Source organism: Phyllostomus discolor, chromosome 3 (genome assembly GCF_004126475.2).
Source record: "Phyllostomus discolor isolate MPI-MPIP mPhyDis1 chromosome 3, mPhyDis1.pri.v3, whole genome shotgun sequence".
Lineage (NCBI taxonomy): Eukaryota > Metazoa > Chordata > Mammalia > Chiroptera > Phyllostomidae > Phyllostomus > Phyllostomus discolor.
In genome coordinates this window covers 135,453,335-135,465,566 of record NC_040905.2, presented here as the reverse complement: position 1 = coordinate 135,465,566, position 12,232 = coordinate 135,453,335, and the positions used below count along the sequence as shown (strand labels likewise).

At 41.1% G+C, this 12,232-nt stretch overlaps 1 protein-coding gene across 1 annotated transcript in view; it reads left to right on the top strand.

Annotated features, from left to right (window-relative positions):
• The window catches only part of HSD17B3 (hydroxysteroid 17-beta dehydrogenase 3), a 43,354-nt gene that overhangs the window by 21,860 nt on the left and 9,262 nt on the right, over window positions 1-12,232 (top strand). Inside the window, exons 3-6 of the mRNA XM_028531450.2 lie at window positions 4,758-4,833; window positions 6,558-6,665; window positions 8,023-8,090; window positions 9,357-9,392. Coding sequence (XP_028387251.2) covers window positions 4,758-4,833; window positions 6,558-6,665; window positions 8,023-8,090; window positions 9,357-9,392 — 288 coding nt within the window. The remainder of the gene's footprint in view (window positions 1-4,757; window positions 4,834-6,557; window positions 6,666-8,022; window positions 8,091-9,356; window positions 9,393-12,232) is intronic.

Sequence of the window (12,232 nt, the reverse complement as noted above, 5' to 3'; positions counted from 1 at the left end):
GTTATTAGAATGCATTTTTTTAACCTAGGTAGCTGGGCAGAGTTTCTAATTACAAATAATAACAAATTAGAGTATATAGAAAAAAGGTCGTGGCTGGGTAGCTCAGTTGCTGAGAACATTGTCTCAGTATGCCAAGGTTGCAAGTTTGATCCCTGGTCAAAGCACCAATGAACGCATTAATGCATAAAATAACAAATCAATGTCTCTCTCTTTCTGTCTCTCTCACTCTCTCTCTCCTTTCTTCTCTCTAAAATCAATTTAAAATATATAGAAAAAATAGCTAATACTATTTGAGGGTTTCAATATGTCAGGTTCTATGCCATAAACTTTTAAATGCATTTTCTAATTTAATCTCAGAACAAGTGTATAAAGTAGGTCTATTGATGTCCTTGTTTTGCAGACGAGGAAACCAAAGGACCAGGTTGTGCACACAGGTGCAAGTGATGAAAACAGGAATTGAATCTAGGTATTTAATTCTAGCCTTTCTTCTTCTTTCTATAGTAATTTAATTCACAAAACCAGAGTAGGGATATGGAGGAAACTACATGTCCTCCATATCCCTACTCTTCCTTGCATTGGTATAGAGTTGCAGCTGATAAGTGGTTGCCCAGCCAGGAAATTTCCCAGCCTCCCTAACATCTGGGTGGGGCCATGTGACTAATTGTGCTAGTGAAATCAAGCAGAAATAATGTGTGCCACTTCTTAGCCAAGGTGGCAAAGGCAGGGCATCTTCTCCACCCTCTTGGAATTGTTGCACTGGCTGCCTGTCAATGCCCTGGGCAATCTTCAACCTAGTGCTGTGTGGTAAATAAAGCCTTTCTTAGCTGTGGACTATTTACAATAGAGTCTGTTATATAAGACAAAAGCCAAACTTCGTTGTATTAAGCCACTGAAATTTGGAGTTATTTGTTACAGCAGCTAATGTTATCCTAACTAATGCAAATTAACAAGAAATGCTCCAAATTTACATGAAGAAACTTCTAAAAGTGTTTAGAAGAATTACAAAATCTGAATAAATGGAGATCATATTTATGGCTGAGATGACTGATCAATGCCAAGGAGTAACTTCCCTCCTGATTATCTCTAATTTCAATATAATACTTTCTAAAAAGACATAATTTTACCTCGAAAATTACACTAAGAAGATAAAACAAAAATGTTTTGAAAGAGCATAATAAATTGTGGGGATTTCCTCTATCAGACATCAGTTACCAAAGCTTATTATAAGATTATGATTAGATTGTAAGTGGCAGTGGTATATAAATTAACAAATAGGTCAATGAAACAGAACAGGCAGAATGGAAACAGACCCATGTACCACTGAAAATTTTGCATATGACTAAGTTAGCATTTTAAATCAGGAAAGAAAGGACAAAGAGAAAAATATTGTTGAGATAATTAGCCACCCATTTTGGAAAAAATAATGCTAGATGATTTCAATCTCACCTTATTTTCAAAAATAAATAAGAACAAGAACAACAACAAAACAAACTACGGAGAGTTATAGGAAAATCTATTTATATTCTTGGAGTTAGGGAAAATCCTAAAGAAAAATTTTTTTAAACCTTAAGGAAAATATTCACAAACTTGATGACATTAAAATTAATATATCATGTATGCTAATGTTGCAAAACAGACCTAAGGGGGGGTGTACGATATACTATTACTGAAAGGACCCCCCACTAGTTTCGCTATGCCCACCACCAGAGGAAAGACATCTCTCAATGCCAGAGATTTGTGAAAAGAAAAGGAAATATTTATTTAAAGCTATACAGACTTAGAGTAGTAACTTAATGTCTTCATTAAAATGTTAAAATCCTTTAGGATACCCACAGATGCACACAGTCCTTCTTTCTCCCTCTGCCAGTCTGGGGTACCATATCTCAGGAAAAGAAGCAGAAGTCTGTGATTTGGGTTCCCAGCACCATCAGCTGTGTTGTTGCCAGTGATCACCAGTTAATCCAAAGCCATGTGGCACCTTCTCATGGCCCACCAGCAAGAGTCCTTTCACCCCTTTTCTTCCAGGCAAAGTTTCTCCTGCTTCCTAAGCCATGTGGCAAAAGGGAGCATCCCAGAGCCACATGGTCCTCACTCTCACCAAAGCTGCAGGGTCCCTACTCTGCCAAAGCCACGTGGTTCTCCCCTCACATGGCTGCCGAGTCTGGGTTTAAATCCCCACGCCAATCTTCCCCTGCACCCCCATTTCCGACTCCTCCTACAATCAGTTACACCTGCCAGCATTCCTGTATTCTTCCAGCTTTACTGGGCTGCCATCGTAAGTCTAGGCAGGTGTGACCCCATGGCATGGAGCCAATCTTCTCCAAGCTCTCACGAGGGTGCTGTAACTAGGGGAGAGCTGCCTCCCAGTTACATCTTGGGTGGAAGTCACTTCCATTCCCCTGGCTCAAAGCATGGCCACAGCTATTTAACATACCTATGAAACCAGTTAAAGGTTATAGATATGTTAAATGACCATGCCAGAGGTTAGCTGTGAAGCTGTTGCCATACAAAATAGCTCTGCATGGTTCTGCTCCATGTGTCCCTTCCCCCAACTCAAACCTGTGGCAGGGGAGGGGTGAGGATATCCTATATATTTTTCTAATATTTCTTGGACACCTTGAGTTCTGGACCCCATTCCAAATCCCTGTTGGGACGCCCTTCTTGGCTGCATCCTGTTACACCAAGACACCATAAATAAAGGAGAAAATGCTATGTACATAGTAGGCAAAAAATTAATACACAGAACATATAAAAAGACTCCCACAAATAAAAAAAATAAAAATAAATTAAAAAATGACAACCCAGTAGAGGAATGAACAAAAGGTACATACTGATGTTTCATCCATAAATATACAAAAAGGTACTTAGCCCCACTGTTAATTGGAGAAATGCAAATTAAAACAAGAAAGGGATGTAATTTATTGACCATTAGGTTGGAAAAAGTCGAAAAGTTTATTAGTATAAAATATTGGTCAGAGAAATAGCTGTAATTGTATTTCTAATGGTACAGTTTTAAAGGAGGGCATTTGGGCAATACTGTTAAAATTTAAGAAACACATACCCTTTGACACAACAATTCTGCTGCTTGTCTATTTACTCTAGGGATTAATTCACTTGTATACACAAAGAGCTATTTAAGGTTTTTTCATGTAGCAGTATTGGTAATGAGAGAACTTGACAACCTCAATGCCCACTGAAAAGTGAACTATGAACACCTTGGAGCACTAAGAAGAAGCAAGGGGCTCAACACGGGCGGATGTAGAAACGGGTACCATACTTAGCAATAAGATAAAACAGTAAGTCAAAAAGACAATACTCACAATGCTATTTTTAAAGTGTGAAAAGAGAGAAAACCCACAAAGTGAACATTTGTTTCTGCATGTATTTATACAATACGTGAATGCATGTATATGCCGAGATGAAGTTAGGAAGTCGGAGCACCAAACCGGAGACAGCAAGAGCCTGTGGTGAGTGAGGGTGTGGACTGGTGGCATCAGGGACACCTTTCACAATGAGAATGCATTTGTGTATTTAATAGTATAATTTAATAAATTAAATTAGAGAATATGTAAATGCTGAGGCTTCAACCCCAGAGATGTTTATTTGGACGGTTTGATAAGAATTGGTGTTTTTTGACATCTTCCTGGGTGATTCTGAGACCACTGGCTTGAAGGTCGAATGAGTGGTTCTTGTAGACCCTATGTTACAGTCTTTCATTTGGCATCTTCTGTGTTTTCTAAAATACATAATCCTTTATGAAAATACTGGCATAGTGCTTGCTTTGGCAGTATACTATATGTACTAAAATGGGAATGACATAGAGAAGTGAGCATGGGCCCTGTGCAAGGTAATGTGCAAAGTCATGAAATATCCCATATATTCATTAACATTGAAGATTTCCTGTCATGTGTAATTTACCACAATTAAAGAAGTATAAATCATTTAATTAAAGCCATAAAGATTTTTTATTAACTGGGTCCTTTGTCACAAACTCAAATGTCATCAGTCTCTGTTTACATGAACATTGGTTTTCCCTCTTATCTTCAGGAAAAGCTGTAATTTTCTTCATGAGTAGCATTTTTAGGTGTGATGCCCAGCACAAAGTTTCCATGTCCCCTGTGCCATGTTATGCATACCACTTCCGCACTATCTCACTTGGCCCCCATGGGTCTTAGTCATATACATTCCAAAGAGAATGCCTTGCTGATCTCATGGAAGCATCCACTTATCCTGTACTTCCCTATTTCATTTTCTGCCCTGTTGGGAGCCAGAGAATAGCGAGAAAGGGCTCCAGTCCACGATCATGGCTATATAAAGTGAACCACAAGAAGAATGTCCATGTGAATAGGAAGCAGCTCAGAAGTTGCTGCAGAAATATGTTTTTTTATTAAGGAGTGCTGCCCTGGAGCCTGATACATGAATTATAATACCCTCCAAATTCTGATTTCCAGCACACATCCCATCCCAGGAGGTTCAGATGAGAGGGCATTCAGAAGGTAGGTATCTGCACAAAAAGAAAGGTGAAATAGTTCCTGGCACATCATAAACGCACACACATGAACTACTATGGTTATGTCACATTTAGCCTGACATGATGTGGCTCATAAACCAGAAACTTTTGCCACATTCTGCACATTTAAATCCAGGAGAAGCAAGCACATTCCCTTGCGACCAGTGGGTGATATTCCAGTTCGCCCTTAAATCAAGCCTTCCAGTCTACTGATAAGCTTTGTCTTTTTTGGTTTTCCCACCCCCAGCTAGCAAGACAAGGGCTCAACGTTGTTCTGATCAGCAGGACGCTGGAAAAACTACAAACTCTTGCCATGGAGATTGGTGAGTGACCCCCAAGGAGTAAGGACGATGTCTGTGGGGCCCACTGGTCAGGTCTGCTCTGGTTTTTTCCTCAGCATCCCTTCATCTGCTCTCTTAGCCCAGGTTGCTGGTGCTTCTTCGGGAGCTCAGTTTACAAAGTTAAGCACTGACTGATAAGTGGGGGGCTTCAATTCACCAGTGAGTCTTTGGGCTCGATGAAGCAGGATCAGATTCACGCACGAATAGGTCTACTCTCTTCATCTCTAGCTCCGGTATCTTCATCTCTAGAATCCGACCTCCTTGTCCAGAGGCCTAAGCTTCCTGGCTACATCTGCCACTCCCTTCAAAAGCAGATCTGTGTTTCCCTATGTCTGTGCTCTGCTTCATGCAGGAGGGTGAGGGGCAATGTTTAGCGGTGGTTGTCAGGTTTTAAAAAAAGATTTGATTCAGGGCTGCTCTGTATAGCTGTGAAGGTTGCATACTGTACAATACTGTCCTAGGGGGCAGCATTCATGTTACAAAGTTTTATTATTATGATCCTCTCTGAAGTATTCTTAGTTAATGATGATCATAATATCCCTTTTTGGGTATTTGCATTTTAATCATTAATTATTTATTTAGTGATTAATAAACTCCTTAAGTTAAAGGAACCGCCTTCAATTGTACAAAGACCATGAAGACCGTGGCAGGCTGTCTGGGAGACGCCTTTGTGCTCCTCAGGCGGTTTGGGTTCGGAGAGTGTGGGAAGCCCAGGCTGAGCAATCACACCACGAGGACCATTGAATGCCATTGGACCAATGAATTCTGCTTTTGTTTTATGTCTGGATATCAGAAGTAACTTTGACCAAGATTAGGACATTCTTCAGTGTTCCTCTCACAATGTTAAAATGTGCTTTTTATCATCCTCTTGAAAAGCAAGCGGCGTCTTTAGTATAAAAGCACTCCCCCACCCCCAAATTATGCCTCAAGATCACTTGCCCTTGAAACACTGGGTCTGAATCCAATGCTGAGCAGGCAGCAGCTGGTGAAATCTGTCTATTGCTTTCATATCTGCCTGAAGGCTCCTGCACGAGGCAAATCTGGGGGGAGGACCGAAAGAGCCCTGTCTGGGTGGGAACAGGGTGTGTGTGCCCTTGGGCGAGGTAGATAGCCTCTCAGAGCCTAGTTTTCTCCCCTGAAAAGTGGGGGATAATACTTACTTTACAATGCTGTAGAGAAGATTAAAATGTATTGTGTAGGTAAATGCTTTATGAATCCTAAAGTGTTGGACAAATACAGAATGTTGCTGTCTCTGTGGAGGGGACTGATACAGCACAGGCAGTGTCACTGTTTGCTGTCACAGCTCTTGGTCTATGCGTTTCAAAGTTGAGTGTGAAAGTCACCTGGAGTGTGTGTGCAAAGGGATCCCTGGGCCCACTCCCAGGTTTTTCTGGACCTGTAGGTCTGGGAGGAGCCTGAGATTTTGTGTTTCTAGTAAGTGCTCATGCTGAGAATCATGGCATTAAATCGTTGTAATGCATATACTTGTTATTGTAGTAACTCTTAGACTCACAGAGAAACCACCATTCACAAATCTTTAGCCCATCCCAGCATTTATCCAGGGCTATTTCTTGTTTCTTACAGGGAGTTGGGCTTGTGCTCTTCATAGTCTGCTCAGGTTGTGTGGGAGTGCCAGGGAAACTCCCCGGGGAAGAAGGGCATTTGGGCTCCTGTTCATTAAAGAGTAACCGTTGTTTCTAATGCAGAGCGGACTACAGGGAGTAGTGTGAAAATTATACAAGCAGATTTTACCAAGGACGACATCTATGAATATATTAAAGGAAAACTTGAAGGCTTAGAAATTGGGATTTTAGGTAAGTTGATTGCAAAGTTTGTTGTAATACATCAGTGAAACAATGATCTTAGTGACATTTGACTATTCCATGGTGGCTTAAACTTAACTCATAACTGTATTTTAAGCTGTAGCATTAAATGAATATTAAATCTCAATTCTTCAAGAGGCATTACTGGATTAATAGACTTATATATAGCTTTAGCATGTATCAGATTTACACATTTCTACTTACTCAACCATGTTTCCTAATATTGAAATGAATTTTCTTTCACTGAACTGATATTGGCACTCTACAGGAAGAGGGATTCTCAGAAACAGCAGCCTAAAGGAGTTCATTTAGCAAACAAACATTGCGTGGATGATCCATGAAAGTGGCAAGTCAATGTGATTATTTGAGACTTGACTACCTTATTCAGGAAACAAGATAATATTTTTTCTGTGCTGATTTATAAATGAGCTATTTTATAACTAAATACACCTTCTGGGGACAGTGTTTGTATTGTTCATAGAAGGAAGGTTTGATTCTGAACTTCCTGCTGAATTTTAAAAATATACCCTGGCTGCTGTGGCTCAATTGGTTAGGCATCATCCCACAAAGCAAAAGGTCGCAGGTTCGATTTCCCGTCAGGGCACATGCCTGGGTTGTGGGCTAAGTGCTTGGCTGGGGCGAATGTGAGAGCCAACCAATCCATGTTTCTCTCTCTCACTTTGATCTTCTTCTCTCTCTCCTTCTCCCTACCTTCTCCTCTCTATAAATAAATAAACAAACAAACAAACAAACAAATAAATAAAATCTTAAAAACATAATTACTAATTCTTTTTACTAATATTCTTTTTCTGCAATGTAAAACATCATTGCAGAAAAACTGGAAAGAGTAGAGAAGCACATAAAAGAATTATAAATTTCTCAAAATCCTGACAGCCTGAGATAGCATTTTGGTGCATATCCTTCTAGATACATAGTTTTATATATTTACATAAATTTTACATATTTACACATATTTTCAAAACGGGATTTAATTTACTGTTTTGTAACATTTTCAAAAACGGTACAGCACAGGCCTTTCCCCGCGTCTCTCAGACCCCAGGGGGCGGCAGCGGGACAGACTGCTCGCACTCCAGCCCAGGCTGCACGCACCCCAGTGCGCTCAGGGGCTTCCTGTTGTCAGACCACAGCATGTCCCTCAGACTTCCTCGCTGTCATCAAATCATGCTGCAGTGAACAACGTCATAGAAAAACCTTTTTGTACATTATTTCTTTAGAAACACTCCCCAAGAGAAGAATTTCTGGGTTGAATGTGATTATTTTTAAGGCTTTCAGTAAACGTTTGCCACTAGCTCTTTTGACGTCTCTCTGCTTTGCCTCTCCTTGTCAGTCAACAATGTTGGAATGCTTCCAAGCCTTCTCCCGACACATTTCCTGAATACACCAGATGGAATCCAGGTATATCTGTGCTTTCTGGGGATAGTGTCCTCTCACCAGGTACTGGGCTCCCTGGCTGGGTCATCACCAGGACCTGGGAAGGGTGTCTGGAAAAATTCTGAATTCCAGGTGGATATCTGGGGGTTTCCCTTTCCTTTCATCTTAGTGCTTGACAGTCAAGGGTACCACTGTTCACAGCTATCTCTAGGGTAAGGTCATCCCCCCCTTCTCTGCACATCAAAACTTACCTGCTTACTGTCTCAGTCTTTTGGGGGCTCTCTGCTCTGCCTTATAAGGGGTCGTACTGCCTGAAAAATTTACAATTGTGTATGCAAGTGGGAGGCCAGCTTTTTTTTTTTTTTTAATTGTCATACTAGGTAATAACATTTGTTCAATTTTCAGTGTGAGGGAAGTCAGTAACACAAATTCTGTGGTTGAGGGTATTGTAAGTTCAGCAAACTTGGTTCAGAACCATGGCCACCCTTGTTGGTCATGAGTAAATTTGATATGCATTTAGCAGTCTTTGAAGGTACTATTTGTTAAGTCTTTCCCAGGCCCTGACCTTTGACATCATGGGGTTATACCAATTCTGAGCAGGCTGTCATGTTTCTGCAGGTATTCCTATGTTCCCGTGGAAGCCCTGAGCCTACTGAATGGGAATAGAATGCCAGACTGTGTGGACGTCATTGTACATCCTTGCCAAACGCTGCTTCACCATTCCTCTAGCCCTGTGGTCGTTGCTTCTGGCATAAATATGTGTCTTTTCATTAAGCAGATTCCATTCTTGCTTCTCTTTCTCTATGTACACCTGTATTTGTGCTTGTTTCTGTGTCTGTCCCCCTTTACCTCTGTCTTGGGCAATTCTAGTAGCTTCTTATCTGGCCTCTGTAGCCCAGAATCTCTATCTAGAATTACACAATCATCTGCCTTTCTGTTCTCTATCTTGTTGTCTTCTAGACCCACACATGCTAACCTCTCTCCCTGCAGCTAGAAATTAACTATCTCCCTTTGAAAAACTGAGTCCATATTCCTCTTTAAATTTTTGAGGATACTCTTAACTTCTATTCAAGATCACATTTTATAGAAGCACACAGTGTGGATGTCAGAGGTGCCCCAGTTCTAGGGCATACTTGCTGAACTTCAGTTAGGAGTCTGAAATGAGTGAGCAAGCAAGGAACAGCTCACACACATGCGTTTGCCCACTTTATGGTTCTTTAGCACTGACTGCATCTCAAGAGAATTTCTGAAATGATCTGGATGATTTGTGGTTATGATTATTTATTACAGAGCCTCATCCATTGTAACATCACCTCGGTAGTGAAGGTATGTGGTCCATGTATGTGCTAAATGCATAAAATGAAGCAGGTATTAGAACGTGACAACTCGGGAGAATTGGCCCCTTCCTTGTAGAAGGAGAATTCTCTGAAATTGAACTGCACTTGACTGAGAGGTAACATAGCGACCTTTTAATGTCTTACTCTGTTTTCATCAAATACAATGATGAGTTTATTCTCCCTAGCGTTTAAAGCCTATTTCTGCATTGTTTTGTCACCTATCAGAGCATGTTAGACCTGATGATGCTGAAACTGATTCTGGATTCCAAGGTGACTTTTAAAAAATATTCAGTACTGTCCTCTGATTTTGTTCTTGTAAACAGAGGAAAACTCACTCTGTTTGGAGAAAAGACAGAGGGTGTGGTGTGGATTTTATAGACTCTTGTTGTTCAATAAATATACATACACAAAAACAAAACCCCACCCAAACTGGAATTGTTTTCTGGAGGGCAGGCCCTTTGTAGTACAGGCTTTTCCCACTAGGTGAGTGCTGTAGGAATCCATCTGTATCAGTGTACCAGCTAGCATTATTGTGAGAGGCTGCATTCTTCTGCAGTGAATTTTTTTTTGAAGACTCTTTCAACGCCCATTTCATGATGGGTGATTTATGAGTACTCACTGTACTTGAGTGTTCAGCAGTGTTTGACCCAAAACGGCATGACACCCATGCCCCACACTCTCTATTTACCTGATCTTGCCCCAAATGGCTTTTCAGTTTGTTAGTTTCTCCGATGAAAAAAGTCCTCAAAGGGAAATGTTTTGCCAAAATGGAAGAGGTAAAACAAAAATGGCAGAAGCACTAAAAGGCATCAAAATTGACAAGTTCAAAAACTGTTTTGAGCAGTAGAAAAAGTGTCTCGATAGGTGTATTACATCAAATGGAGAGTACTTTGAAGGTGGCTGAAGTTTAGACATGTAAGAATAAATACACAATTTTTTATAAATAAATTCTTGGGGGGTTTGGTTCCCTTTTGTGTTTGTTGAACTGAAGTTCACATTCAAGTGTATTTCTGACCCTAGCTCAGCTACTAGTTAGTCAAACAGTGTTGGGATGTATTTAACTTCCTTGAATTTCAGATTCTTCATCTGCATTAAAAGTGTTGGGCTAAACCCTGGTCAATGGGGCTCAGTTGGTTAGAGTACCGTCTTATAAACTGGAAAGTCATGGGGTCAATTCCCAATTAGGGCACATAGCCAGGTTTTGGGTTAAGTCCCTGGTCAGGGTGCACAGGAGAGGCAATGGATCAATGTTTCTTTCCCTTCCTTTCCCTCTCTCTAAACTCAATATGCCTGTCCTTGGGCGAGGATTATTAAAACAAAAAAAAAGGATTGGACTAAGTGTTGTGTCTGGTGCCATTCAGCGTAAGAACTTATAGATATGACTACCACAAGGCTGTCCTATACTGTACTCTTGATTGAATTAAAAAAACCACCCTTTTTGGGCAGTTTGGCAAAAGGTGCTACTTAAGAATGGACACAACCCGCTGCTTGGTGAGTAGATGGTACTTTTGTGTGAACACTGTGTTTTCCTTTCCTCTGAATGGTGAGAGCCCTTTAAATGGCTTGTGAATGAACCCTGGGCTTTCAGCCCCCCTTAGCCTACAGCTGGGCACCTGGCTCAGCACACAGAAACTGCATGTGGCAGCCCTTGTGACCATTCCATTCTGCAGCAGTGAATCAGGTATGATCCCTGATTTCATGGATCTAGATTGTGGCGGGGGAGTAGCAGGAGGCTCAGTCTCATCTTGAAAACATGGCTGTGGGGCTGAAAACATGGATGGGACTGGCTGTGGAGGGCTGCTTTCCCCAAGGAAAATCAGTTGCTCTCATCCTAAGAGAGGGGATGGATGCTGAGAAGACCAAAAAAAAAATTCCAGGGGAGTAAGTTGGACTGAGAATTCTTTTCTTTTCTTTTCTTTTCTTCTTCTCCTCCTCCCCTCCTTCTTCTTCTTCTTCTTCTTCTTTTTTTTTAATCATTGGTTGTTTTTCTGTAAGCACACTGGTATTTTATAGTTTCCTGCTCAGTTTTTATTGATATACACATTCTTTTTTGCTGAGCAATCAATGGCTTTTTAAAACTCCCAGTTGATGTAATTGTAAGTTTTATATGTCCAACTGTTGGCAGACTTACCACTAAAATCTTCCACATTATTTTATATGTTGATCTTTTGGTTTCGGTTCATTTGATCACAGGGCTTCCCAAATGCATTTGATAACCTCTGATTCCTATAGCAGAGAAACTTGATTTGTTAAAAAAAAATAGTTTACATATTGCTAGATACCAATTCCCTAAAAACAGAGAAAACACATTGCAGATTAGGTTGTAAGTATGCCATCTCCAGTTGTCCATGCTGGTTGGAGGCATGACAAGTATCACTTAATCATTCCAAAGGAACCATCTGGAAATAGCAGAGATCTCTGTCAAGGGCAGAGATGGGAGATGAGTTTGAGGGCAAAGGAAGGTGCAATCAGAGAATAAATGCTAGGAGCTTTGTGACAGAGATGCACAAAGTCTGATGTTCCCTCTCTAATTGGTATTCCCTGCCCAATGAGGCTGGAGAATTCATGTGGGACACTCTGAGGATGTGCTCCATGGACACCCTCAGTGAAGCTGGAAAAGCCCAGGAATGGTAGTGACACAATCTGGCCCTTGTCCTTCTTTCACCTCCATTAAAATCCAGGACTTCAGAAGGCAGTCCCATGGGTTCCAGGGAGCCTCCTCCCCACTACTCCCACCCCTCCGGCTGACCCTGCGCAGCGAAACCATCGCTCTGGAGGCCCCTGCAGTTGGGCGTAAGGGCCTGGCCTGTGAGGTGGGAGCGGTGGCAG